The sequence below is a fragment of the Podarcis erhardii genome (assembly GCF_964252035.2).
Source record: "Podarcis erhardii genome assembly, chromosome: 3".
NCBI classification, from domain to species: Eukaryota; Metazoa; Chordata; class Lepidosauria; order Squamata; family Lacertidae; genus Podarcis; species Podarcis erhardii.
Genome location: NC_138507.1, coordinates 102,880,727 through 102,905,501, shown reverse-complemented (window position 1 = coordinate 102,905,501; position 24,775 = coordinate 102,880,727). Strand labels below are relative to the sequence as shown.

At 38.6% G+C, this 24,775-nt stretch overlaps 1 protein-coding gene across 5 annotated transcripts in view; it reads right to left on the bottom strand.

Moving 5' to 3' along the window:
• Nucleotides 1–362: 362 nt before the first annotated feature.
• PPM1B (protein phosphatase, Mg2+/Mn2+ dependent 1B) overlaps nt 363–24,775 on the bottom strand; it is a 48,457-nt gene continuing 24,044 nt past the window's right edge. For 3 of the 5 annotated variants that reach the window (XM_081854843.1, XM_081854841.1, XM_081854842.1), the window contains 5 exons: nt 22,650–23,518; nt 21,869–21,986; nt 10,434–10,545; nt 9,693–9,750; nt 2,871–3,898 (listed from right to left, as the gene is read on the bottom strand). In XM_081854843.1, the coding sequence (XP_081710969.1) occupies nt 3,608–3,898; nt 9,693–9,750; nt 10,434–10,545; nt 21,869–21,986; nt 22,650–23,495 (1,425 nt within the window). In that variant the 5' untranslated portion in view covers nt 23,496–23,518 and the 3' untranslated portion in view covers nt 2,871–3,607. Of the gene's footprint in view, nt 2,230–2,870; nt 3,899–9,692; nt 9,751–10,433; nt 10,546–12,871; nt 13,102–21,868; nt 21,987–22,649; nt 23,519–24,775 lie in introns of those variants that run through there. The other 2 variants (XM_081854844.1, XM_081854845.1) reach the window with 2 other exon arrangements.

Genomic DNA, 24,775 nt, shown 5'->3' with positions numbered 1-24,775 from the left:
CTTGAGTAACACCAAACATTTTGCATAATGTTCAGTAATATTTTTGCAAATAGCACAGGCTGACTTCCACCAACATGTTATCAAGCACTATCACCTCAGCTTGTTTCACTTGCAGTTCAATTCATTTCTAACCTCCTGGACCAAATTTCAAGCAGCGATGATTCTCAAGAACTAGGTGCTTATACAGACTTCTGCAGTATTGATATGCAACTGTTCTTTGGAACCAAATATCACAGCAAAAGCCAGAGTTCTTATGCTCTTATAGGTCAACAGCATGCTGATCATACACAAAAAACCCAGTATTTACAATCACAGAAGCAAGTAATTGTTTCGTCACTAATTCCTTTCCCACAAAACTGCGCTTCTCACTGTTTTAGCAATCCTTTATTGAAGATAACAAGTTGGTTATGTTCACTGTATTGTATGAAACATCACAATATCATACTGGGAAGGTACTATCAGTACAGGATTGGACCAGAGCAGACAGTCTGAACAGTAAACCATTTTGCATTCTTCATTCCCTAGCTTTTAAACAACCCAAAAAAAAAACCCAGTAGGGACAAATACCTGTTAACATCATCATTTAGAACACTTTAACTTACAAGGCTAAAATCTAATGAATAAATAAAATATATTGTGGCAATAATCCTCTAGCCCCTCCCAACCGCCCCCCCTCCCCCCCAAAATCAGATACACGAAGAACCAAATGATCGGGAAAACTGGCTATAGGCACCAGGTTACAAGAGTGTACATGGATCTACACTCGAGTGTGTGTATGAGGGGGAAGCTACAGAAAAATACCATGAATTTCACACAAAACCAGTTGATGACTGTCGTTAGCTTAAACTACACACAAGGGCAACTACATCCTCGTTGAAACACAGTTTTAAACAAATAGGAAAATGTTTACAAGGCATCCACAGCATGTAAATCATGTACAAATGGATACATTCAATGTTTCCCCTCCCCAATAGCTTTTATTTATTTATTTTTTAGATAAATACTTTACTCTTCTCCACTTTCAGCATTAACTGGACTCAATACATGCACAACTCAAAAAGAATTAAGAAAAAAAAATAAGGTTATTGCAAAAATAGAATTAAACTAAGAATCTTCAAGTACCTTACATGACGGCCACTCTGTACCATGCCCATTGCTTATAAAATGAAAGGTCACTGAACCCATGAAAATATCTCTAATATTTTCTTAGATTTAAAATAGATAATTTTAGCTGTATTTATAGTAATCTCAAAGTGATAATTTGAACTTTGTAAATAATGCAAACAATTAAAAATTATACCCATATTACTCGACCTCTTTTAACAGCTGATAAGAAATCAAAGGGGGGGGGGAACTATAGAAAACCACATTTAGAACAAAATCACAATTTACATTATAATAAAGGCAAATATTCAGCATTAAAAAAAACCTGCAGCAATGAGTGAGATGTCAAAGCAAATTACAACTAACCATAAATTAAGTTGTTTGGTTTAAAAATATTTATTCTAGCAAGAGTTTATGGATGTGTTATACACATGCGCAAAATTCTTATTGGTTTTAGATGCCTAAAATCTTCTTATATTATTGCCAAATACACTTTATCTTAAGCAAGCAGTAGGCAACATATCACAATTTGGACACTGTAGGGAAAAACCTAACAGTCTGGTAATACAGGTAAAACTGGAAAATTTAAAATAAAATAAAAATACACATCCTATAGCATATTGCCCAACTGAAATGACTTTCCAAGCCCAGAGCTGCAAAAGCCTTCCATCTTGGTAAGGTGAAGTAAGTAAGTGTCTCATTACAATTATTTGCACTCAATTGTGCATTTATTGTAAGTTTTGTTAAAACATAGTGTGTCTTCAGAGTACAACTACAATCCCATGGTACTTTATGTACATTTAGTGATGTGCTCCCAGCATTATTCCTTCCTTGGTTTTTAGGGCTCAGGCTCCATAAAGATGTAACCAATGCGCCCAAGGCTGGTAAAAATACTGTAGTACAGGCAATGCTAAGAGTGGCAATATCAGAAAACACAAATATGAACAAATGATGGGAAATCCTAATAATTTCTTTCTGCCCATTTCACAAAATGTTGGAAATCCACCAGAATTTTTCCTTTGTATTGAAGAAAACTGATTAAAAGTTTTTCCCCCATTTTTCAGATTCAAAAGCATTTTTAGCAGATCTGTAAGGCTACCACGGATCTTCTAGATCGCCAGCACCCTACAGGAAAAGAAGAAGGAAACTGTTAGTGTTCTACTGGCCTAAAAATCCGCATTGTCCTGAATTGCAACAAGGAATAAACATAAAAGCAGGAGCTGGGACTTCTGGTTCCACAGTCTTACCAGACCATCATGCCCTCAGGTGGTTCAATCACTCTCCCTCCTCCGCTAACCCAGGAACATAATGGCAATAAAAGAAGAAACTGCCAGGAATACGAACCATTTGAAACTTGACCAAGCAAATTAGCATAGGCATCTGCTAGACAGTCAGTATAATTTTTTGGAAGTATGATAGCAACACCTGAAAGCAAGCCTTTCTATAAAGGTGAGCGAGCACAGCAATGGTCCTAACCCAAAGAACCCATAACCCAATACAAATTTTTGTACGTGTTAACACTATCATTTTTACATTCCAATGTGTAAACAAGTCAGTTATCCAATGGCAGAAAACATAATAAAAGTAGCAAATATTATTGGCCCAGGAGTATCACTTCTGAAATAAAATTTGTTCAGCGAGTTAAAACTTAATACGAATAAAGATCACTCTCATATGTTAACAAATTAGATATTACACATTCTGCTCTGTTTGATGGCAACTTGAACTACCCCAAACTGCTTAAATAAAGTCAATATGCATTCAGATTATTCCACACATATTTTATTTGGTCGTAGACAATAATAACTCATGTACTAAACACTAATGGTCAATACATTTTATCCATTGGATACATAGGTGCTATAAGTGCATCCTGAATACAATTTCAGAAAATCAGGTACAGATGATATAGTCCAAATTACAGCCTGACATAACACCGTATATTTTAATATAATGACTAACTTAACATGCCTTAAAACTTAAAGGGCTAATATGCCTTTGACATGACAAGAACTATTCACAATACAAACATGCAATATCTACATCACCGTAATAAGTAAAAGAAAGTGAGTTATAATCAACACACTGTAAATGCTGGATTAAGGTGACAATTTTAGGCTCTACCAATTTAATGAAAACCACAGAAGTTATAGCTTTCACTTGAATGCATTTACAATATGACATTCTTCTTAGACTATCAAATTCCAGCCCAATGCCATGAGACTAAAATCCGCAGAAACCTCTTGACCACTGTACAAGAATTTTGCTGCTCTGCTTCCTGCCATGCATGCAGAGGACAAGCAGTAACAATGCCTACGCCAGCAGCAGTTCTCGGGAAGAACTCTCCAACACACAAAACACACAGAGAGAAGAATACCTTTTATGCATTTAGCATGTACAAATAAATTTAAGAGGAAAGCTAACTGTCTAAGATGTAACAAATAGCAAGAGACCAAGACATTATAATCGCTAAACCATCAACTGTGTGAAAAAAATGAAGGTATTACAACTTTTTAGCACCCTGTTCATCGCCCATCTCAGAATCTTCTTGAGCACTCTGCTCACTTTCTGCTTTGGTGTCTGTCTCTTGGTCACTGGATCCATCAGAGGAATCTGAAGTAGAGGCTGTAGCCGATTCATCAAAGCCTTCTTCTCCCTGCATTCTAGCTAGCCTGTAACTAATCAGCACGTCCTCCAGAAGGTGGCGGTAGTTCCCCCTATGAGTAATTCTCACTTGTCTGAGAGCTTCCACCAACTTTCCCTGTGTTCCACCTTCTGCGGCTTCGCCAGGGTCCTTATTTAAGATTCAAGACCCCAGAATCAGTGGTTAAACTAGGATATTTCTCAATTTATTAATACATTAGACAAGCTATGAAGAATCTCTAGAGTTCTATGGTCTAGAAGTAAACTTTCAGCCAGTCTTAATGAGCCTTGGGGAGAACACTTATAGAAGTTAAGTGTCCTAAATGCTTATGGTTAAAGGAAGTTTATTAATTGTGAAAAAGCAATGTGGAACCAGACCTTCCTATTCTGCCATTTCATGGGCATTTTGTTCACTCAAGACAGTTGCAGATGGCTGGATAGCATATATAAATTTCGACCTTTAAATGTAAATTATATACCACTGGTGCTTTGAAACACAGCAAAAACAAAATAAAAAATTGTGAACAGCTTAAGTAAAATGAGTTCCTACTTATCTTGTTTATGAAAGAGATACTTTAGGTGTAATTGAGTAAGTCACATGAAGTTGCCAATGGAAAACTTATTGCCAATTGGGTTCACTCATGGGAAGACTGTAACACTTCTTTCAGAGTGAAGTACAAGCTAACTCTCCGCAAAAGTACAAATCTATCGAGAAATGCATCATGGCATTGTGAAAAGAACTTCGTTTTAATTTACAAATTCTTCAAAGTATATCCCTGGAGTTCAAGAACCAAAAGAAACTTTAATTTTAAGTCTGCTGAATGTTATGACTTTAAGATTTAGTATTCTTAGAACACTAAAACTAGATTCAGGGCTGGCAAAAAGTGGTACTTTACCCAGTTTTTTCAATTCACTGCCACTGGATTTGTTGGCAACCTTAAACTTAGGTCCTTTTAAGAGGGAGTTGAGAACCATCGGCGGCTACTAATCGTGATGGCTATATGATGCCTCCAGTATCTGGGGAAGCCTTTATTTTAAATATTAGTTGCTAGGCAACAACTGCAGGAAAGGGCTACTACCATCCTCTGGCCTGGATCCAGCATGGCTCTTAATGCTCATTATGTTTGATTACCTGTGCCTAGTAATATAAAGGATCTTTGATGAGACATACAGCTCTGGGATTGTCAACATAACACCCGTGGGCACAGATGTGCTCACCAAGACTCTCACTGGCACCTGCTGGCATCCCCACACTGATTACAGTGCTTATAGGGCTTAAAGGCTGCTTTCTATTGCAGACAACAGAATACTTCTTTCAAGCAAAGCTTTTGCATGGGGGGCGTTTGGAGGGTGGCACAGCTAGGGAAGGAATGCTTAACTCTCCTCTCCCTAGCTGTGACACCCCTTCACAAACACAATTAAGCTTTAAACAAGCCTCCTACAGGAACAAATGAAATGTTTTTTCCAAGCTTAACTGCAATGGGGGAGGAGTAACTGGGAGGCAGACAACTAACCCTTCTCTCCACAGTTGTGACCTCAAAAATTGCCCCAAGGGGGGAATCTTTCTACTTAAAGCCTGATTGCTAGGAGGGGGGAAGTGGGGAGGGGGTTGCGATGAGTGTGTGCTGCCCACAATAGTTTCTATAGTTTACAAATGTGCCCACTGGCTCAAGAAGGTTGGAGGCCCCTGTTATAGCCGAAAGTAGCAAAATACGCCTCTCAAAGCAGGCAAAGTGTCCTTCCCCAGTCACATATGTCATAAGGGCTTAGTAGTAAACCCTCTGGCTTTATCAACAAGGAATCATGCCCAATTCAAAATCACTGGTATTGCAAATTGGCCCATTCCAAAGAAATGGTACCTAATTCAGAGGCTTTTTCTTAGGCCTTTTCATTGGCTGATCCTTATACTTAGCTAAGGTATCCTCATACCTTAGCTAAGCCAAACACACTACACAAACTGATTAGGAACAATTGAGAGGCTATAGCAGCAGTGCTATGTCTTTAAGCACAGAACTACCATTATTGTGCGGACACAGTGGCAACCAATTCTGAAAACAAAAAAGGGGTGTGTGACACTATCAAGTACAGAACCTTCCTCTACCAACAGCTAACCTCCCAGATGTCCATCTACGGAAGCTCTTTTCTGCCAGCCAAGCACTTTTACCATCAGAGCTTCGCCCATTTATCCTTCTTGCTGTGCCCCATCTCCCATTTGCACCTCAAACTCACATTCTCATCATGACCACATGCAACTCAAAAGGTGTAGGATCATCACAGGAAGGCTACTGCACCTTGGAACACAAGAAGCTGATTATACTGTTCTGTTTCAGGAAACCTCAGTGTACTACCTTCATTCCTTTTGATGAGGTTTCTGCTGGTTGTGCCCAGAACAAGCCAAAATTATAGGGGAGGGACCTTAGCTGAGTCATAAAGCACATGCTCAGCATGCAATGGTCCCATCTACAGGGAGGGCTCGGAAAGACCAGTCTGAACATTCTAACAACTATTCCTTTGATGGTTCTTTCAGAAACTGTAGCTACCCAATTAGGTAAAGGTAAAGGGACCCCTGACCATTAGATCCAGTCGTGGCCGGCGTACAGCTTCCGGGTCATGTGGCCAGCATGACTAAGCCGCTTCTGGCAAACCAGAGCAGTGCACAGAAACGCCATTTACCTTCCCGCCACAGCGGTACCTATTTATCTACTTGCACTGGCGTGCTTTCGAACTGCTAGGTTGGCAGGAGCAGGGACCGAGCCACGGGAGCTCACCCCGTCGCGGGGATTCAAGTCCTAGGCTCTGTGGTTTAACCCACAGCGCCACCCGCATCCCTTGCTACCCAACTAGGAAAATATAAAATGTCAGCCATTGATACCACCTCCTCACATGAATCATGAGTCCCAAATACCTCGAGACTGAGGGTTGTAGCCAACTAAGTTTTACTCAGACATCCTTTAATTCCAATGACTCTACCAAGTTCATCACTTTCCATTAATTGCAATGGGCCTACTCTGAGTTTGACTAACACTAGATACAACCCTAACCTGCTCCGGACTTGGATGACATGAAGAACTATTATGCATTAATTTTGCATCCAAAGTGCTCCCAGTTTTCTACTGGTAAAGTCTAACACAAAACTAAATTCAGCAAATTACCCAATATTCATATGAAATTAGGAGAAAAAATTAGAACACAAAAAAGCAAACCTATGAAAAATCTGTTTCCAGGAAGGAAAACAGATTTTCTCAGATATGGATACCATGAGGACAGATAACCAGATATGTCAAATGTATTGTAAGTAGTTTGAGAACTGGCCTTGACAGATTTCTTTCCCTTTTTTTTACAGTGAAGTAGTATTCACAGAGTGCACATATATTAACGTGAATTGATACTATTTCTGATTTTGCCATGTTTTCTATATTATGGATATAAATGCCGGATATTTCTGAGTGTTGTGGGCCAATTCAGCCACATAAATAAACTTTCAGTAATGAAGTGGGGCATCTGTTAACATTGCATTAATTGCAACATAAGGAAGCCTCCACCCATTATTTCACAGAATTAAGCAAAGAAAATACATACTAGGCCTGTAAAAACCCACAGGGCAGGTGAGATTTTTAAGCCTTTATCAGAAATTGGAAACCTTGGATTTTAAATCTACTGCTTCTTGTATTTTTATTGTTGTTATGATAATTGCTTTTGTTTCTGATGTTTTCGATCTGTTTTATATTTGTTTTATGGTTCTCTTTTGTAGGCTATCTTGAAAATATGGATTAATAAAATTATGTGGGTTTTTTAAAAAAATAATGGAAGCCTTGCACTCTTTCCCAGTTTCTATCTCACTTATTCTACATTCAGCATGGCCCTATTCTGAGCCACCAAATATGGCAATTCAGCATAACACTGAAAAGCTCAATTAAGGTTCCTAAAAGAGTTAGAAGCAGCTGAGTGGGCCCATAACTCTGTGCAGAACAGTCTACATTAGTGGGAGAAACTACTGTTCTTCCTTCATAACTCTGAAAAAGCACATTCTTTGACTGCAAAAGGAACTACCGGTAAGTTCAATTAGCACCATCTCCAGATTCTGCTGAGACTTTCCCACAACTGCAACCCTGGTAGACAATGGTGAGCTAGATGGGAACAATGGTGTGACTCCGTATAAATCAGTTTCATTTGCTTTGGGAAACACAGCAAACACACCTCCTATGCTATTATGAGAGTGCAAAAAACAGAAGTTCTAATCTACTCTATCCCTGAAGGGGAAATGTCAATGACTACATTATTAGTGCACAATAATGTATTCATGTGGATCAATCTGATAGCACACTTTTTAATATCTGAAGGAAAGAAAAATGGGAAAACCTCACCAACAGCACTTCAAGACCAAGGCTGAGAACAGAAAATCTAATTCAATTGAAATTTATGGGACTTTCTTCCAAGTGAATTTATTAAAAATTTATGTTAAAAATGCTTATTTCAACAAACTAGAGATTGTGTACTTTTAGCACATTTTAATTAAGCTGTTCACGTTGGCACATTTCTACAAGCCAGTTTTTGAGAAACACACCTTTTACTATGCATCATCTAGGTTATTCTGTATTCTTCTCTGCAGTTATTACAGGCATTTACAATTCACATTTCCATATGAAAGTTTAGCTAACTAAGCACAACACCTATGCCAAAACTAAAACAGAACACAGCATACCAAATTCACTCTTTGGGGCCTAGATTACTCTGCTGGGAGTTCTGAATACTCATGGCTCAAAGCTTAAGCTATTTTACATCACATAGTAAAGTTAGCTTACTGAAATAGCACAGTGTTATTAAATGTAGGTGGAGTCAGGAAATAAGAAACTTGTGATTCCTTGCAAGCCTATACACCTTGCCAAGCATATCTCTGGCAGGGAAATCTAGATATGCTAAGAAAGCCTGGGAAAGTATTTTGAAACCTGTATACTAGTAGTGAAATTAAGATTCCTAGTTTGCCAATTCTAAGTAGAAAACAAGAGAGTCCAACTGGCTTTCATAGAAAACAGTTGGATTACTGGGAGAAAACTAATTAAGTATTCAAACCATAGCATCAGGTCTTACCTAAATTATCTCACTGTACTATTCCCACAGAAACCAGTGTTTCATATCGCTTAATCATAAATAGCCCCTCTCTTACTGTGTGCATAGAAGGCAGAGAGCCTTTATTGTGGTGGCACCTCAATTTTGGAACACCTTCCCCCAAGGAGGTATGATTGGTGCTGACACTACAATCTCTCAGTAACAGGGTGATATATAATAATAATTTTATTATTTATCCCCTGCCCATCTGGCTGGGTTTCCCCAGCCACATATTTGTTTATACATTTTACATTTATTTTATGCCCTCTACTTAATAGTTCCTATTTGTGTGTTTTTTAATTGCTTGAACAAATGAGTTGTTGTTGTTGTTGTTGTTGTTGTTGTTGTTGTTGTTGTTGTTGTTGTTGCTGTTGTTATACACTATCTTGGAATCTACTAGTTTAAGGGTGGTTTAGGAATTTAAAATAAATAAATGTATCCACTTGATCACCCTATTGCCTTTCTACTAGGCAAGTTGGCACAACAAATTAAATTGTACCTAACAGGATGACCAGTTGCATATTTGATAAAGGTCTAACAAATGAAGAAGTCTCAACATTAGGTGTCACACATTTATGTCCGTCTCTCACCTATTTACTGTAAGCATATAGTATTAAAGAAATGCTTATATTGGTGACCCTGCATTCTGGTATAGAGCAATAGCAGCAGTTTGCTTCTTCAGAACAAGATATCCCAGGAGGATCCATTAACCCTTTAAATTCAATGTATTTTATGGTGGCATGGAACAATGCACTTGCAAACACAGTTATAACACCCCCCACTGAAATATTATAATTTACTTGCATCAATAAATGCTAGCAATCAAATGCAGAACTTACCCCATCATTCTCTCTGTGTGGGTTCAGCCTGTTATAAACAGCTTCAATAATATTTCGCCTAGACAAAGGTAAAATTCTAAGTTATGTTTTGAGCAGGTTTTCACATACAAAAGTAAACAAGCTGCTCTATTAGTCAAGATGGCTAAACAGTGGGAATCTATTGCTCTGCTTATAGGCTTCCCAATTGGCGGCCAGAAATTCTGCCAATGGCACTGTTTCATGAGCTGTTGTGTAAATGTGCAAAACACTGGCTACATGGAAGACATTCAACAATTTGCCATCCCCACCTGCCATTCTGAAAGACAGCTCCAAAGCACTTTTGCCGAAGTGGCTCTTAGGTTTACAGTGTGGTCTTGGGCACACTCTTCCCCCTCATGCCTACCTACCACACAGAGCGTTAAGCTAAAATGCATCTCTGCCATGTCTTGAAGAAAGGGCGGGATAAAAATATAACTGAAACTGTTGGCTTCTGCAAGTAGTTAAAAAAAGATGCAGCAATAACTATATGCCCATGCCATACATTTAAATCAGTCACAAAAGAAGATTAAAATACATGCATGTGTCAACAAGCCCAGCCCAGCTTTCCTCCATTCAGATGTGTGGGAGTGATGATTGAATTACACTTTTATGAAATGAATAGCATGTAGAAGACAGGCTGAACAATTTAGCAATATAAGATGTAAGCCTGTATACACCGTTTCAAAGCCATAATTAAGAGTTTTATTGACATTCTGCACTTACTTGCCAGCTAGACCACCTCCTGGTGGTAAGTTTGGAATATTCTCTGCAGACAAAATGCGCATTACATGAGCAAGATCCGGCATTCCTTCTTCGCCCGACTTCTCCATAATTTCTAGTTAAAAGAAAATGCTCAAATTATTACAACCAAGAGGAGACACAGAAAACCCTACACGTGATACTCAATGCAAATATCTCAGACCTGGTACAAATACACGTGCACATCAAGAACTATATAAAAATGTTACCTGCATGAAAGTGTAGCAAAATAATACACTCAATAAAGTGTTTCGCAACATGTAGCAATTGTTTTCCATATATTTAAAAAAGGGGTGGACAACTTGTTATTTTAGTATCAGTCTGAAAGGTTGGCTGTGTTCCAAACCAAAGAGATTACAGCAAAACTTCAATTCATCAGCCTATACTGTGGGATGGTATGTGTATATTCCTTACTTTTGGGCACTAGTTTCACACATGCCCTAGAAAGCAAGCTTTACAAAATGACCACTAAGGGTGTGGGTGTGTGGGTGGAGGGTGTGGGTGTGGAGAAGAGATGCTGAGCACCTAGTATACGGAAGGCAATAGTTTTGTGTTCATGCCCACTTAGAAAATTGAGGTAATAGTGCACAATCCAACACTGATTAGGTTGGAGAACAGAATCAATAGGAATATTCCTGTTTTACTGCTCATATTAGAGGGAGAAAAAAATTACCAAGGTCAGCATAATTCTCCAACTTAGAAATGCCTGACTACACAGCTAAAGTGATCTCAAGTAGACATTGTTGGGCTTCTCATTCCCTATCTAGAGAATTCAACTTTATAGTATTTTGTACATGGCTGCAATGCAGTCATGGTCTCTCCCAAATAATGGCAGATGTACACACAGGCACATACAAACACTTCTCCAAGGTGTTCTATTTGCTATGGAAACTCTTGTGTGTAAAATCTCATTTGCACAGTTATTATGATCCTGACATATTTTTAAATTATACAGTAATCTAAATAGGAAATTGCGTATTGGACTAGCAGTGCAACTTCTAAGAAACATGGAGAACAAGACACTCTGAAGCTTCACAGCTAGATCTTCTCTCACACGGATTCCATGTCTGGAGTTTTAAAATTTCATCTGTCCCAAGCAAGATTGCCTATCTAGTTTATCTAGTAATATTTTTCCAGTTTTCATTACCATTTAGAGAACTGCATTTTCATTTCATCCTTCTACCTTTTTCCTTCAACCTTCTTTCAGAATTGCTTATTTATTTTGACATCCAGCTCTCTGGCTCCATTCATCCGCTCTACACTTCCTTTTATCATCACTGCCACTATGATGCTTACCTATATTCCAACAATACCTTTCTATCCTCAATGAAAAATATGAGCTAATATATTAAAGGATGCTATTCTTCAATGAAAACTGACAGAAGGTTCAATCAACCGCCTGGTGGCTTTAGGTGGGAAATATATTCAACAGAAGACAATGTTGTATAAGCAGTTTTCAACTGGCTTTTTCTCTCTAGCTCCACCTTCATTCCACCCCCACCCCCCACCGTTCCTTCATCATATTAAAGAGCCCCAATAAAATACAGCCATTACCCTTGTAGTTACTCTAGAGCTTACTTGGACTCCCATGATCAAGCTATGCTCAACTATAGAAGTCTTAGTGCAATAATTCTTATTATTTGCCTTCACATTTCATCCACATCCAGTTCAAAATCCAGAAAGATAAAATAATAGCAGTTAATGTGCTGATTTATAGAATAAGGAAATAAAACAAAAGAAAGCTGCAAATCAAGAGTGGGTCAGTTAGACCAGTGTTTCCCAACCTTGTGCCTCCAGCTATTTTTGAACTACAACTCCCATCATCCCTGACTAGCAAGACCAGTGGCAAGGGATGATGGGAATTGTAGTCCAAAAACAGCTGGAGGCACAAGGTTGGGAAACACTGAGTTAGACATTCTTCCACAACAAAAGGAAGTACACATGATTGCTGACTACTATTTATAAAAGTGCATTTAAGCTGTAGTTATTTTCTCTTCACTGTATCTTTACACCATAGACACACTTCTCATCTCTTTTCAACAGGTTGACTATATTCACATAAATGTACACAAAACTGTGGAAAGAATAGTTTTGTTGTTTTCAAGGGTGATGTGCAAGTTCCAAAAAAATCCCTCAAACATTCCTCCCACCAAAACTTGGTAACATGTGAATTCTTGATTAAACCTGAAAGATTAATTTAAACACCCAACGCAAATAAAAAAATCTAAGTTACTCTATGAAGCTTTCTAACACATTCCCTTGTTACATGAAGTCAAGAAATCATATTGCCCCAAAGGATTTTCTGCAATCCTGTTCTGTGAAAAATTATGCAAAACTACAATCTCTACATATCTTGGACCACAGTTCCAATTCAAGCTACTTAATTAAGAAAACAATAGACATTTGTCAATGGCCAGAGTATTTATTGGAATTAGGCGAAATCTGAAGTGAAAGAAAAAAGTAAGGGAAAAATAAGTCTGCTCTTCTGAATTCTCTTCTGTTTTCTTTATATTCTTCTATCTTGAAATAAAAGTCCTTCAATACTCTAACTCTCATTTCTTGTCAAGTATGTGTCACTTAAAGTTGTTACAGTTCATCCAACGTACAGGACATTGAATGACTTGGGCAATTCCTGTAGAGAAAAAAATCAAAAGCAGCACACATAGGGTTGAAAAAATATGGGTAACTTATTATGTTGAGTATTTCGGCTTAACACTATACATGAGCTATCCTGTATATGAAATTGTCTGTGGTAATAAAGACACCGCCCCTCCTTTTAATCAGTTTGATGCATCATGATCTATGGTACATTTTGAACATATTGCATCTTAGAAGTGGCCAGACAAAGGTAATTATTCCACTGAAAGAAATACAGTGGTGCCCCGCAAGACGAACGCCTCGCAAGACGGAAAACCCGCTAGACAAAAGGGTTTTCCGTTTTGGAGGCGCTTCGCAAAACGAATTTCCCTATGGGCTTGCTTCGCAAGACGAAATGTCTTGCGAGTTCCTGCGGGTTTTTTCCCCTCCCCCCCCTTTTCCTAAGCCGCTAAGCCGCTTATCAGCTGATCCGCTAAAAGCCGCTAATAGCGCTAATCCGCTAAGCTGTCAATGGGCTTGCTTCGCAAGACGAAAAAACCGCTATACGAAGAGCCTCATGGAATGGATTAATTTCGTCTTGCGAGGCACCACTGTAACGTATTTTATTGCAATTACCAAACAGTAGTTCTTCCTGAAAAACATAACAAGCTAGGCTTTTAAACTTCCGAAGTTATGCGGCACGTGGGTCCGGTTATGAAGCAGAGTACAGAAATGATACTAAAAATCTCCTTACTTTTTGCACCAATGGAATGGATCCCCCTAGACTGGGGGCAAGCTCTAGCAAGCTTCCCGATAGTACAAGCACTTCATGAAAGGGCCCTTCACAAAGTCCCTCTTGCAACAAGTTTTGTAGTATAAAATGTAATGCTACAAATCCCCACAATGTGGGACCAAGCAAGCACTGATTGTAGCAAATGTATTTAGACATGTAAATGCCACAAACATTTGAGCCCATTAAGTTTCTTGGTTGTTAGGAAAAGCACCTATAAAGCTCAGAAGCATGGCCCAACAACCACTACCTTTGGAGAAGAGTTAAGTAGGGGAATGTGCTGTCAGTGTGGATTCTTGCAGAAGTTTACAGAACTACAGGCTGTTAAGTGGCGTACTTGCTCACTTCAGGCCATTCAACCAACTTTACCACAAATGAAGTAAGGTTAACTTAAATATGAGTACTTTTAATCAATAGGGAAGTGCTCAGCCATCCTCTTGTAAGTATACTAGAGAAGCCAAGCTTCCAACACCACTCTTTAAGGAAACTAGTGTCCTGTAAGCAGAGGAGTAGAAAAACTAGCACAATAGCTTCCATGAGTTGCCTTTACTGTTTTGCAAATTTAGTAGCAATTATTTTTTCCTCTAACTACACTTTCATATTTTGAGTTCTTTCCTCTGAGGATGCAACTTTCACGAAGAATGTAAGTTACCAAACAAATATTTAAAGATAAAGAACTTCCAAATTTAGTATTAATTGGAAACTGCTGGTCTATGGCCGTAATAAACTGATGATTGCATTAACTGAATTTTGTACAATTTAGTTATAAACTATTTAATGCCAGTTCTATATGCATGTCTTTCAGGTTCAAAATACTTATTTTACAAAAGGTGGAAACTGAACCAATTCAGAAAGTGATAGATATATTAAAATGCAAGATTCCCTCTGAATTCCTGATTATGATTTACATTACTTTCTTTGTCTAATAAGACAAAATGCATGAAACTCAACTTACCTTTATACTTAGCTCTCAGATTTTCCCCTTACACACAAACCATTCTGGCTAAGCCTCTCACATAAACTTCTCTATACCACAATAATCTTAACTTCAGTGTACCTGCTAATAACAGAGTTTATATTGGGAATAAATAGATAATATGTTTGGCAGGTTGTTGTGAAAGATTTTCATTCTTCTCAAGATTAAAGAACCACACTGAAATGTCAAGGAGGTTTTTGTGGAGATCTAGTCACTATATACCACTGTGCAACTAATTTTCATTTTGCATGCCATTTGTAAACATATTCCATTGCAGAGGTTGTTCTTGGGAACTTACAGGCCTGAAATTATTCAGTTGCCCTACCCCTAACTACCCATAATAAAAGAAGTGCCAGCTGGATCAGGCCAAAAGGCATCCTATGTTCTGCGGCCAACCAGATCTCCATGAGATACCCACAAGCAGAATCTGAGTACAGTGACAGCCTCTCCACTTGCAATTCCCAGCAAATGGTGCTGTGAGGCATGATGCCTCCAACAGTGAAGATAGAACATAGCATTATACCCCATGAGTCCTGTCTCACTCCAGCAACTACTATGAGGAACAGGAGAATGGCCTCTGTTTGAGTGGAACAATCTAGGGGTAAGCCTAGGAACAACCACATACAGTAGCACTTAGAGGAGGGGAAACATAGGATGCAGCATGGGATGGGATCCTCTCCATGATGCTATCTTTTTTTTCAAATGGAAAATAATCTAGCCTGAATGCACTATTTTCCAATCTGCCAGACTTCCCCCTTGCTTTCATATAGACAAAATAACTTTCTTCCCCATTTTACTGCCCATTCACTCAGTCTGGAGAATCCTTTTGAATCCTGTCATAATCTTTCTGTATTAGTGTCTCTGAACAATTTTTACTATCATCAGCAAACCTGGCTGCCTCTCTGTTCACACCTAATTCTAGATCATTTTTGAACAAGTTAAAAAGCACAAGTCCCAATACTGACCCTTAGGGGACTCCACTTTCTTCATTTCTTCATTTGGGAAGCTGTCCAAGTAGGTCTAAGTTAGGTAGCTTCCTGCTACCTAACCAAATCCTGATCCACAAGAGGACCACTCCTCTTATTCAATGACTGCTAAATTTACTTAGAAGTACCTTCCTGGAAGCTTTTTGAAAGTCCAAGTACACTATGTCAAGTGCTTGTAGACACTCAAATAACTCTGATAGATTATTAAGGCAGGACTTGCCCCTGCAATAGCCATGCTGGCTCTGCTTCAACAAGACTTGTTCTTCTATATGCTTTATTTTATATTTAACAATACTTTCCACCAGTTTCCCCAGAAGAGCCATTAAACTGTCACACATCGTTTACGTGCAAGTTCTGTTGGTGGCCCTACCCTTGACATCTATGCATTGAGCAATGACTAGAGACTTCCAGATTCCCCTGTGTAGACATCCACACTCAATGAATGGATATTGGGCGTGGTCAGACTTGGGAACCTTCTGGACATGGGGGTAGGACACTTCTACTAATCTAACATATCAAGCAATTAACATGTATTATTTGTGCTTCCCCTGCAGACCAGGATTTAAGGCAGGGATTGCTGGGCAGGTACAAACCATAGTTCTCCAGGCTGAATGCAACAGCACAAGCCTCATTCTTATAGTACCAAACAGGGCATGGTTCTGCATGTGAACTGACCTAGATAAGACACACAATCTTATTTTCTCAACAACATGCAAAGGTGCAAAACCAGGTAAGCTTATATACGACTTTGTGACACAGTGGTCGATAAACAATATAAATTATGCTAGACAATCAGGTACATTTGGGTAGCCATAGGGCCCTCCAAGTGATGTTGGACTCAATTACCTTCAGTTCCAGCCTGCAAGTCTCACCCAGAGAAGGACAAACTAGCCAACCCCCTTTGAAAAAAATTTGAAGATAGCACCCAGATTAATATGCTCCAAGAACCAAAACCAAGTAGACAGATCAAGTAGGTGGCTGACTATGCTGAACATTTAGTAAACTTAGTATATTCAGCAAAAAGTGCTTAACATTGAGGCAAAATACTGCACGGTGGAACCTTTGTGTGGGCAAAACTGATCCCATCATGAGTCACACTGAGCCACATGAGTGAGAAACCTGAACCAAATGTCAGTGGTTTGTAAAGATGACTTGTTAATTTGAGCAAGCTAAATCTAAGGGTAACCCCAGGAAGTGTTATGTCTATTATTTTGACTGCATTTTAAACAGAGAATATATTTATCCATGTTTTATGTCTGTGCTAATAGGATTCTACTGTATTTGCAATGCCTTATGTCTACAAGCAACAGATATTTATTGGAATTGGATTGGGAGGGACCACAGATTGTGTACCCACATCTGCTGCTGACAAGCCTATCCACCACCATCAAGACAACTCCACCATGCTTCTAGCTAGTCCACTCTCCTATTCACTAGCCATGCTTTCTTTTCTGATGTCAAAGTGGCAGCAACTCAAGTACACTCTGGCATGCCCACCCCAAATATCAGTTTGAGGAGGGGTGGGACTGTAGCTCAGTGCTACATCATCTGCTCTGCATGTAGAAGATCCAGTTTCAATCCCTGGCATTTCTGGATGTAGCCAAGAAAGATTCTTGTCTGAAACTCTGGAGAGTCAGTCTGTGTAGGCAATACTGAGCTAGAACAGTGGCCTCACCTGGTATAAGGCAGCTCCCTATATCTTGAAGGGGCCTTTCACAGAGCAAGACACTGTGATCACCCACAGTGCATCTGCACTACTGCTGCTTTGCCATAACAGTGGGAAATGCTGTTTAAAGTAACTTTAAACATTTATGGTTAATTTTAAACAGTATCTGGCACTATTGCAGCAAAGCAGCAGTGTAGGACCCCTTCTTCTGAGCACTGAGATCAGAGGTGGTTTTAGGGCAGCACAACCACTTCCCCAGAGTGGAGAGGGCGGCCAGTAAGCACTTGCCCAGCTACGGGAAGGTGGTGTAGGGGTCCTGAGAGGGTCCTATAGTTTCCTTCCTAAAGCCTAGTTAACACTTACCCAGCTTTGGAGAAATGGGAGGGCCCAAGGACCCCACTGGAGCCCTTGTGCCCCCTTTCCAAAGCCTGCCCCTGCTGAGATTCCCAGGACTGTAAGCTGAAGAGAAGGAGACCACAGTGGGAAGTGGACAGCTAAATTTCATATTGACCTAATCTTAGGCTGTGAATTTTCCAGCTGAATTAGTCTATATATTTTTCCAATGCCATTTCCATTCCTGATTCAGACAAGACTCAAGGTGCCCTGGTAATGGTATAAACACATACGTCTATAGTTCAGGAACTGCACAAAGGTAAGCAACTTGGGCTTATTAGGGAACACCCATCCAGATAATAATTTTCCTTTCCATTCCACCCAAATGCTACGTTGTATTTTCTACAGCATTATGACCAGACTGTTTAATAAATTAACAGCTTGATTACCTGCAAGTGTCCCTAAAAAAACTAATGTTTTTAAACAGTAACTTATCTGAATGTAGTAATAATAATAATAATAATTTATTATTTATACCCCGCCCATCTGGCTGAGTTTCCCCAGCCACTCTGGACGGCTCCCAATCAGTATTAAAAACAATACAGCATTACATATTAAAAACAGTACTTTTTAGTACTTGAAAAAGCTCATCCATGCACTGTTCTAAGAACTATCCTAGACAATATTAATGCTAAATAAAAGATTTCATTTAACCCTTGGAATAGGTACTGTCATGAAGACATATTTCATCATCCAGTTGATCATTATTCACCCCATTCCAACTCACAAAACTCTTTCACCACACTGTTAAGGACAACAAACACATTTAATTTTGTACCCAGTCAGGATCTGCAAGGAAGCTTGAGAAGCTAATAAAAAACAGTTTACAACCAACCATTAGCTCAGACAATGCCAAGTATTGTATCCAGGGGAACTTCTAGGAGTTAAATGAAGAGATTCCAAGAAAATGTTTGACAAGAAAGTCAATTCTGCAAGCTTACTGGGCGATGCTTTCAAGATACATACTTTAACAGTACATTGCAATAGTTAAATCAAGGAAGCAAACAGAAAAAAACCCTGAAAGCCCCATACACAGATGACCCAAACAATTTTGTTGATTGTTCAAATAAGACAGTGGCCCTTTGAATTCAATGTTGCATCTGCCTCTTCAGTAGGTGCTTTATAGCATGAAGTGTGGAGCGTAGCCAAGTACCATAAACCAGTTCCCCCCATTATCAATACAGACAGGAACCAAGCCATCTAACTAGGGATCCCATCAGCCTATCCTGGTCAATAAGTGAGAGCAATGCCTGCTGAAACCTTCATGGTCAATAAGGGTGAAGATCTCTAATAGCTGGGGGGAGGGAACTTTAATGCCGGTTCATAATAAAGACTGAAAATTTATGTAAAAAGAGATCATACATATTTACAGTAATCTATAAGAGGTGCAGACTTTAGCTTCACATGGTGCACTTTTCACTGTTTGGTCACAGAGTTTTAATCTTTCTGGGACTGAGTACAAGCAAGGTGTGCAGACCTGAGTTATTAAACATGGTTACGTGAGCAGAAACATATACTTGGTTGAAGATGCTGTCAACACATCTCCACATCATACTCCATTATCAGAGGTGTTGCGGACAACTTTTCAGAGCATTATTTCCATGGAAGATTTTATGTTTCATAAGTTCATTACTGCAAATACAATATTAGGCAAGACTGGCAATTTCAAAATTGTAACTATCATTTTTTTTAGGTCCTCATGCCTTGCAAGTATGCCTAGTTCTTTCGTTTTCAGTTTAAATGGTTTTCAGTAGCTTTTGGCCATATCCAATGCTGCTGTCCCACCAGCACAGCACACTTTCACTTGCGCAAAAGAACTTTTCACTCTTTCCTGTCCCCTACAACTCCCCACACCGCCTCAAAATCTGCTCCAGAGGATTGGATGACCCTCCAGAGCAGATTTAGAGGGTGCATGGAGAGAGGAGAGGAAGTTCCACTGCACAAGTGCAACTCCGCAAGCAGAGCACTGGATAAACTCCCCCCCACCTTAAATTTAAACAACAGGGGGGAAGTATATGTTATTGTACTTTAAATTTTTACAATTATAGTATCCCAATAAGGAATTATATGTAATATAATGTTTAAACTACATTAAGTGTGTTTTAATTTCCTGCCCTCGAATATTTCAGGTAAAATACTTCTGCTGTATTGGGGCAAAATATAGTATGGGGTATTATAAAGCTTTGTTTACAAGTAAAATACACGTAAAATAAATATGCTAAGTAAAATAAATACAAATAAAATAAATATGCTAAACTGTATCCTATTCTAGGACATCAGAATAGTTTTCCAATGCAGACTGGCAATTCTCTGATGCAAATTACCATATCCAAATTAGCCTAATTTGCCTAGGAATATATTGCAATTCAAACCTTTCCAGAAAACTTAGTTATGAGTCACATTTATCAGTCACTCTGGTTTAAATGGAGAGCCTACAAAACTTCACAAAACTTCACAAAAGAGAACTGAGGGGGAAAAGTTGGTTATTGATTTTGTGGGTCAGGAAGCAAAAGTAGAGCAGCATCAAATTAATATGAATAGGTGGAACTAGAATGGTAAATTTACACCGGTATTCCTTTCAAAGTTTCCAAAAAATGTATAACTGCAATATTCAAAAGTCCATTATGCAAAATAGTAGTTTCTATTCTCAAGGTCTGAATGTTATCCTTCCATTTCTCCCAAAATATATGAAAGTAAAAGATACTGAGGTCTTTGAAAAGCAATACCAGCTTCCCTCAGAACATTTAGCACTGGCATTTATATGAGGTGGGAAGCCTGTAACCTTCCAGATGTTGCTGGACTAAAATTCTCTAGATCCATGACCATCAACTGGGGCTGATAGGAGTTCCAGTACAGCATCACCTGAAAGGGCACAGGTGGTGCATCCCTGACTTATACCCAAGCCCCTAACCTCCTTCTACCTTGAAGATACTTCATTCCTTGCACCCTCTTATATGAACAGGATGTCAGCTTCATAAGGAACACTTCAAAAGGAGGTGGGGTAGGGGGAAGTGGCTTACCTCTGAAGTAATTTATACTGAAAACAGCCTGTACTCAAGTAAAATTGGTACCATATACTACCACAAAAATATACCATTAAACTAAGGTTTCTGGCTATTTCTCATCTCCCAATTAAACTTCACGTTGATTTAAAAACATTTAGGCACACAGATATTTCATTATTCAACTCATTATGTTCCTGAGTAAAATCTCAGGTTTGTAAACACACACCAAATATGCACCAGGACTTTCGAGTATATTTTAACCTTCCAGGCAGCTATTCTTATGTAGAGAGAGCTTGCAAAATATGAACAGTGGTGTTGCCAGTTCAGCATATCAAACCACATACACCAATCCAAATTATCCCATAGCTAGAGTAGCTGAAAAATATAAGCCACTTTGCCTGCTCTGTAAAAGAATTTGCTATACTTAGTAAGAGATTATGTTTTATTCAAAGATGAGCTAACATTCCTAACTTTACAATGTGAGTGGCACCCAATGGGTTGGTCCAAGAGCAACGGAACTTTCCCTCCCTCTTTCTGGCAGCCCCCTCCCCCTGTGCACCCTAAAAATCTGCTTGAGGATTGGAGAACTCTCTGAAAAAGATGGGGAGGGAGGTGCAGAAGTGGGAAGAGAAGAAGACCCAATGCATCTGCTGGCACGATAGGAGAAATTGTACCATGCTTTAAAACGTTAACACCTTGCACTACTAATAATTGGCCAGTGGGCAGATTTGCAAAATAATGCATATTCTTCAAATAAGAAACTGAATTTTGGAGCTGAACTATCTGTACAAGCCCAGACAAAAAGACCAGCAATTACACTGTGTTACTCTCTGGATTCCTGTGGTTCAGATGTACATTTATGACCAAAAATTCTCTTTAGCTGTACTAGTGCTATACTCCAGTGAAATTTTGACGAAAGCTCTTTAGTTGCTTCTGGGAGCTTGGGTGTGTGTTTGTGTGCATCACCAACTAAAGGAAGCTTCTAATTCAGAATGCAATTTCTTACCTTCCACCCGTGATTCCAAGTGCTTATCCAATTCTGCATCTCTTTTCACTGCATCATCTGAGACCTTAGGAGCATTTGAAAAGCAAACTAGAACAATACTCATGTTATCACGGCTTCCCTAAATTTTGGGAGGAAAAAAATAGTACAAATTTGAGATTTAGCTTCACTCTTTCACAACTTCAGACCACCTGATTATTCAGTGTAAATTTTTAAAAATCTTAAATACTACTGGTTTGACATACATTTCTTAACTCAGATTTTGTTTAAGTAAGTATATGTTCCTAAACATATGTTTCTCATGTGACCTATTGTGGTTAAGAATGTATTTTACTTTATTCCTTGATATCTATTTCCACCTTAATTTGCACAACCATTAGTAGAAAAGAAATGCTGCACCATTCATTGACATTCCTTTTAATATATTGATAATCAAAGTTCATTTAAAAACATTTCAGAATACTCAAGGATAAAACTGCTCAATTCTGGCAATCCAAGCCTTCTACATTCATCTTCTGAATACTGAGAAACACTGTCAAAAATAATCATTTTCAAATGTACTAAGCTGCACTACTGAAGTTGGATTTTATCAATCCTCCTTCAAAATCATAAATCCATAGCTGGGTGATCTCCTAACAAGCTTGCAATTGCATGAATTTGCACTGACTTATTCTTTACTGGGAAACTATCCTTTCAATGCTATTTTACTAAACGAAGTTTTCTGATTTTGCAAAAAAATAAAAACTTTATTCAATTATTTGGAGAGAAAGAGTAAGTTGCATACCTTGTGTAAACAAGTATCCACTACCCAATTGCACACTTTTTCCAGATCATCCGATACTTCAAGCCTAGACTTAACAAATTCACAGAGCTCCTCATTGCTCATTACATCCCAGATTCCATCACAAGCCAAGACAATAAACTCATCTTCTTCTGCTCTTACAATTTCATAAACCTCAGGTTCCGGAGAAACAAGTTGTTCTGTAGGACCTTTGCCATCCACACATTTGTAGTCATAGTCCCCCAGAGCACGAGAAACTGCTAACGAGCCATTAACACGCTGGATCATGACACTCCCTCCTGCATTCTGGATTCGCTCTTTCTCCCTTGGATTGCAAGGCTTGTGATCCTGTGTCGAGAAGCAGACTTGTCCATTCCTATAGAGAACAGCACGTGAGTCTCCACAGTTGATAAAGTAAATGTGCTCAGGTGAAATCATAACTCCCACAGCTGTTGAGCCACTCCTGTCCATGCCATTTCTGAGGTCTGAAAAATTGCGCATGTACTCATCAATTTTCAAAAAGCCAGTTCTGATTCCACTCTTTACATTTTCCACTGAAGGTTCAAGAGCAGAGCCGGGCTGTTCTGCTCCCCTGAAGTCTTCATTGTTAGTGATGTGTTCTAATAAGTGGTTTGAGCAGTAATTTGCCACACGAGATCCTGCATGACCATCATAAACAGCAAAAAAGGACCAGTCCTCTAAACCATGAGGAATTCCTACAACAGCTGTGTGAGCATCTTCCATTTCCACTCTCCATCCTTGCATACTGCTGAGGCCATAGCGCAGTCCATTTCCTGCCCCATGAGCATTATGCTTCTCAGTTTTTGGTTTATCCAAAAATGCACCCATGTTTACCTAATTTGCAAAGAAATCTGCAAAACAAAATTTGACCATCAATACAAGTATAGAACTGTTTGAATCATTCAACACAACCTGACCATGGCTGCCAAAACTATGGTGAACAATAGATTGGCATGGCAGACAGAAAGACTACTAATATCTGCTGTTTATTGTCCTTACCCTTTCCTTTTAAGTATTATGAAAGCTATCTACTCATGCAGACCTCTAGGGACTGTAGCATCAGACTGTAGGTGGGAAAGTAACGAACATGAAAGCTCCTGCATATAAAAAAACATGTTGCGCACAGAGAACTAATGTCTGCAACCCTGTACCCCAACATACTGGTTTCCATGTGTAAGGGGAGGGTGCTTTATTTGCTTCTTTAAACAGAAATTAGCAAATATGCTTACTTCTCAGTTACAGCCAGTATAAAGTTGTATAGTTAAGTGTTACTCCATTGGACTCTTATGAATGCACAGATTGTCTCATGGCTTCCTTCCCTGAATCAAAATTGTATGTCGTTTACCAATTAAATGCACCCATTATATAGCTGGATTACAGAAATTTATTGATTACGATAGTGCCATGCCATTCTAAACCAGAGCTTCCATGGCCTATACTAGCATACAGATGTTTGATTAATTCATTTGTATTGAAATGTTAACACAAAGAAAAAACAAAGTAAAAAAATAAAATAAAAGGTCTTCCAACATAAACACAGAATCTTATGTTCCAATTTAAAAAGCAGCTTTTGCTTCATGTACATCTACAGGTATACAATGAATGTTGTCACATCTATATTTTTTTAAAAAAAATATTTCTTATTTGCTTTTCTGTTATATCTCACCAAGAACACATACTATGTTACAGTCATGCATGAACACATACTATGTTACAGTCATGCACAAAATGTTAGGAAAGACAAGTGAATAAAAATAAAACAACATAATTACATTCTTTCAAGTTATTTAAATCCTATATCTCCTCACTTATAATTCCCTTCCACTCTTTCCATGGTTTCCTATCTGACCTTTTAACTGCATTTTCTTACTCTTCTAAATTATTTTCATTATTTTACATCATCTCATGTTGTAACATATATTGCTGAGTGTTTTTTCAACCTGTTATGATTATTTTCTTGTTATAATACTTTTCCATATAATCTGTATGTAATATCCAATCCTCTTTCAGTCTCTTATCTTTATTTATTAATCTGTTTGTCATACTGACAAATTTTATATATTCTAGTATTTTGAGGTGTCATTCTTCTCTTGATGGGACAATACCTG